The 5034-nt window shown below is 40.6% G+C and overlaps 1 protein-coding gene across 1 annotated transcript; it reads left to right on the plus strand.

The window, feature by feature from the left end:
• Window positions 1-313: 313 nt before the first annotated feature.
• LOC133896610 (uncharacterized) lies at window positions 314-2121 on the plus strand. Its single transcript, XM_062337209.1, has one exon. The coding sequence runs from the start codon at window positions 458-460 to the stop codon at window positions 923-925; it is 468 nt and encodes a 155-aa protein (XP_062193193.1). The 5' UTR covers window positions 314-457; the 3' UTR covers window positions 926-2121.
• Window positions 2122-5034: the final 2913 nt, after the last annotated feature.

The following is a 5034-nucleotide window of genomic DNA, read 5'->3' on the forward strand; positions in this document are numbered from 1 at the left end:
CGGACTCTAATTTAAAAAAAATTGGAGAAGAATTTCTCAGATCCAATCTGTTTTGACCTATACCCACGTCACATTTGGGCCAGTGCTTGAACCAGGCCGTCGTTCCCAAGCACTTGACCGAGTAGTTGAGTCCTCATCCAAACATAAAAACAGATGTGGCCTCCACGTGGCGGCGACGGCCGGTCGCGTCCAAACCAGCGCCACTTTGGCCTCTCCGCCTCCATGCCAGCCGATCTTCCGCGTACGTCAACCGCGTCGCTATCCATCACATTTCGTACCCATCCATCCGCCTACCAAGCAGATCGCCATCGCCGCACCACCTCCATATATACAGAGGCACAAAGCAGAAGCTCGAATCCATCTATCCCCCGCACAAGGCACAACTCTCTCTCTCTCTCTCGTCTCAACCCTCTTTCTACCAACACTTGCGACCAACACAAATCAATCAGCGACAGCAATGGATGGTGAGATGGACTGGATTGCGGCGCGGTTCCTCCTGTCCACCATACTCGGGGTGCACCCGCTCGTGGTCCTGGACGACGGCAGCCGCGACGAAGAGCACTTCCCTGTGGACGACGGCGGCGCGGCTGTTCGGCTCCCGGTTATGGTGCCAGCGGCGGTGAAGGCGCCCGAGGGGGTGGCCGGCGCGGTGGTGTGCGCGGTGTGCACAGAGGAGGTCGCGGTGGGGCAGGCCGTGGTGCGGCTGCCGTGCGCGCACTGGTACCACGCTGCCTGCATCGCGCCGTGGCTGCGGATCAGGACCACCTGCCCGACGTGCCGGGCCGAGCTGCCTCGGGAGGGGGGCAGCGGGGTCGAGAGGCCTCGATCGGCGCGCGCCGCACGGATGGCAGAGGCGGAGACGGCCGGCGGTCGGCTGCGGCGCGAGGCGTCGTACACGATGCTCGCAGGCACGTTGCCCAGCTAAACCAATTAATTACTAGCTAGAGGATGTGACAGTATAATTGTACGTACAGCGATAAACCTTTTTTTTATTGAGCATTGTACAGAGATAAACTGATCCAAAAACCAGAGCTGGACAAAACGAAAACTTTGGAGGGTTCCCTGTTTTTAGTCGAAACTAGTTGCTGATCTATGACGCGGCATCCTCTGCGTGATTTACATAGTGATCAGTTTTTACTTTTTTTTTTCGCGAAGGAGCGATAAGCTTTTACAGAGGCTAAAATTTTCGTATGTCTAAGTTTCTGCGATCACTGGATTTATATAGAGATTGATAAGATACATGATTATGATTTAATAATTAATAATTTATTAGAAATATGGTATATTTTAAAGATAGATCACCGTCATGTAAAAGTTTAATACGAAAATCATTTCTGAATTAGAAAGAAGTCCTTATTATATTTGAAAGTAATATAATTAAAAAAATTATATTAAGAGACTTCGAGTATGATACAACTCTCGATCCTATTATATAAGGAGGGGTGAAGTAAGTCTACTTGTATAAAAGTAGAAATAATTTATTAAGGTCCATAGTAAATTTGAGTCACGATTAGATTTATCCGACAATTAATTTAGAATTTAGAATATAAGAGAACTCGCTAAGATCTTTAAGATTAGATCTAGACACATTCTTATAATAATTATCTTCTTAAGGGATTAATCAGAATACATAACGTAATGTAGAGCTGTTATCTCAAATAAGGTCTTGAATCTATATAAAATATTATGTTATCTCTTCAATACGTGCAACTGATAATCAGTTATCTCCTAAGAGAATAGAGAAGGAGAGAGAGTATTATTATTTTCTTATTTTTTATACAGTAGCAATACGGATTTCTCTCTCCCCTGCATTTATGTGATACGGGGAGGCCTTTCTTTGGAATTTGGAGAATCCATGTGGTCCTGTGAACCTGCAAGGAATGTCATGAAAGTCGGTATCTAACTCCTATATGGAAATTAAAAAGATGCATCTGTTAGGATCAATGGAATGTACGGTGATTCTGAGCTGGAATACAGAGGATTATCGTCCTGGTAGCGTGGTTACTTTGTTTTTTCTTGCGAGCCATAGCATGACAATTTGTTTGTCATATCGTCATTGGTTTTCACCTTTTGATTGTAACAAATATTTTGCTAATGGTATTATAATGGATGTGTGTGTCTCTAATTGATATATAGATGGGAAGTTATATGTTATTATTTAAGTCCATATTTGGACGTCCCCACCACCCCACCCCATTCTCTCGCTTCTTGGATATCTGGACCCAGACGTCAACATGGAAATATAAAGAAATAAGAAGAGACCCGAAGACTCGACATCACATCTACCTCCATTCGACAACTCCCAAGTCCCAACTAAGGCTTATTAATCCTCTGGTCACTCGACTAGAAGACTCCATTGTGATCGACACTTGCAATAAAAAGATCACAAGAACAGGTCCATTATCCTCACCGAAAGAGGGTACAAGTTGTAACACCTGTGCCGTGCTGAGGATCATTGTGCTCTTTTTTTAAACAGAGTAGTCTCACTACACCATACTCGATAAGATAAATACCCAAATCATCAACAACATTATAATTTTTTTATATAGCAAAGAAACATTAATTAAAATTATTGTTATACTTATTTATTAAAAATATTATTGTTGTCATGTACGTAAATGCAATAGATATGCAAGAATAAATGTGAATCTTATTGGCTTGGCTTTTAATTAGTAGTACTAGGGATGCAAAAGTCAGTAAAACATTATGATATGCATTAATTGGTTGTGACATGGTAAGCTGTCCACTATATCCACAAGATACATAGTGAATGTAAATATATATTTATTATCCGTCATATCTATTTCATATTTAATTATAAATAGGTAGTAAATGCATGACCTATTTAAATAGTTTTGCTGCCCTACCATGTCCAACTGTGAGAAAAACCAAATTCACTAGTTGATTTGAACAATGAGATACATGTCGGGAGCAATGAAACATGTTGTTGCATTATGTCTCATTGCGATCATTTAGCATAAAGGCGGCAGAAGCCAAAAACGAAGGGGGCGGAAGAAAACTTTATCGCAGGCCAAATTGCTAAGACAGTCCAGGTATTCTGTCCATAACACTTTTAGATCGTTGTCTATAACACTTTTTAGATCGTCGTGGTAAGCAATGAGTATTAACGAATAGAAAAATAATTTGTATAGACGGTTTAAAAATCTTGTGTAAGATATTGTTTAACTGTAGGTGGAAAAGAGTTTCTAGCCTCGTTATTGGAATCGCAACCTCTAACCTCACACGAACATTTCTTGTCGTTTCACTTATCGTTCATTGCTGACCATTATATAAAAATAATTTATATAAGATATACGTTCAAAATGAGTGGGATACTATTAGTACAGATAGTTCTAACCATTTGTACTGATAGTACAGAAGGTTCTAGTTTAGAACCGTTTGTACTGTTTCATTTTTACAGATGATTCTAATTTGGAATCATCTGTACTATTACTGTCAATAGTACAGACGGTTCTAATTTAGAACCGTCTGTAAAAAAAAGAACAGTATAGACGATTCTAAACTATAACCGTATGTACTAATAGTACATATGGTTGTAGTTTGTAATGTCCCGCTTTGTTGCAACTGCTCGTTGCCATTTTCTCAGACGGTTTTTGTTTAGAGTCGTCTATGGTACCATTTGTACAGGCGGCTCCATAGATCCGTCCGTACAGGAGCGTCCTACTAAATGGATTCTGTAGTGGTGATTTTTAAGTGAGCTGTAACCATGAAATTTGAATTGTATATAGACAGAAGATAGTGACATTTTTACTGCATTGACATCAAACGATAACCAGCTTTTGATGACCCACTACCATAGAATCGGTGAAAACAGACAAAGTGTCACAAACAGTTTCTTAGGACCCGTCATTAAAAAAATATTCACAGATGGTTGCTAAAACAGACGTGCCTGTAACAAGTCAGGTGTCTGGGTGTGCCAGAACTCACATACGGTTTTTGCAAATCTGTATATTTTTATTATACAGACATAGATAGAGTTTAGAAAAATTCGTCTGTTACATTGTTACAGATAGTTCTAATATTGTTATAGATGGTTTCTTGTAATATATGTTTAGTCGATAGATACAGACAGATTTTATAAACACCTGTTTGTATTTAAAGATCCGCAAATATTTTCAAATTTGATATCTCGCATTTCCTAGCTCTTTTGGCTTCTAACACACACAAACCGCTCATTTCCTAAGGCTCTTTTAGCTCCATACACAACTCCTCATCTATCCTCAATATAAAGTGATAAGGAGTGTTCTTCTTCCTCACTCGTAATATTCAAGTGTTCCACCGCATTGAGAAGCGAGGAGTATTCTACGTCCTCACTCGCCATTCGCGTCGAAGAAGCTAGATCTCATCGGGGGTCGAATCCCTTTCACTGTACTGAAGTAAGTATCATGTGGTTCCTTTCATTGCACCGTGATTTTTATTGCTTTGATCTGTGCAAGTGATGACAAAACATTATTTTTGTCGTAGATCTGCAATAACACAATTCACGACAATCAAGGGGTGGCAGGATGGGTTGTCCCTATGATGGCTTCAACGACGCGGATGCTTGGTGTCGACTTCGGCCCGGTGGAGTGGTCTTCTTCAATGTTGTGAAAGCCTCCTCTAACGACCCTGTGTATACCGTCAACCACATTCTCCATTCGGTTCTACCGGATGAAAATTTATCCATTGTTGTTTGTTAGAATGGAGACATGTTCGTCAACTACAAAACATACTTTAATGCCCATTTCTTGCCGAACCATGGCTGGTGGTTTGGCAGTAACAAAGCCTAGTTCTGGCTGATGTGTGAGATCGTCAAGGTGCATCCAGATCTGGATGACTACAAGATGCTAATAAAAGATGATTCTTGGGTTTACATTATGCTTAAATGTATGAGACTAAGATGATCACTATCATCTCATCTTTTTGAAAGACGGCGTCGATCGATCCAAGTTTATTGTTCACTTTTTGTCTTTTTTAAGACGGCGTCGCCATGATATCAATCCTTTTATCCTTTTGAATATGACGTCGATCGAC

The sequence above is a fragment of the Phragmites australis genome, chromosome 17 (assembly GCF_958298935.1).
Source record: "Phragmites australis chromosome 17, lpPhrAust1.1, whole genome shotgun sequence".
In the NCBI taxonomy this organism is placed as follows: domain Eukaryota; kingdom Viridiplantae; phylum Streptophyta; class Magnoliopsida; order Poales; family Poaceae; genus Phragmites; species Phragmites australis.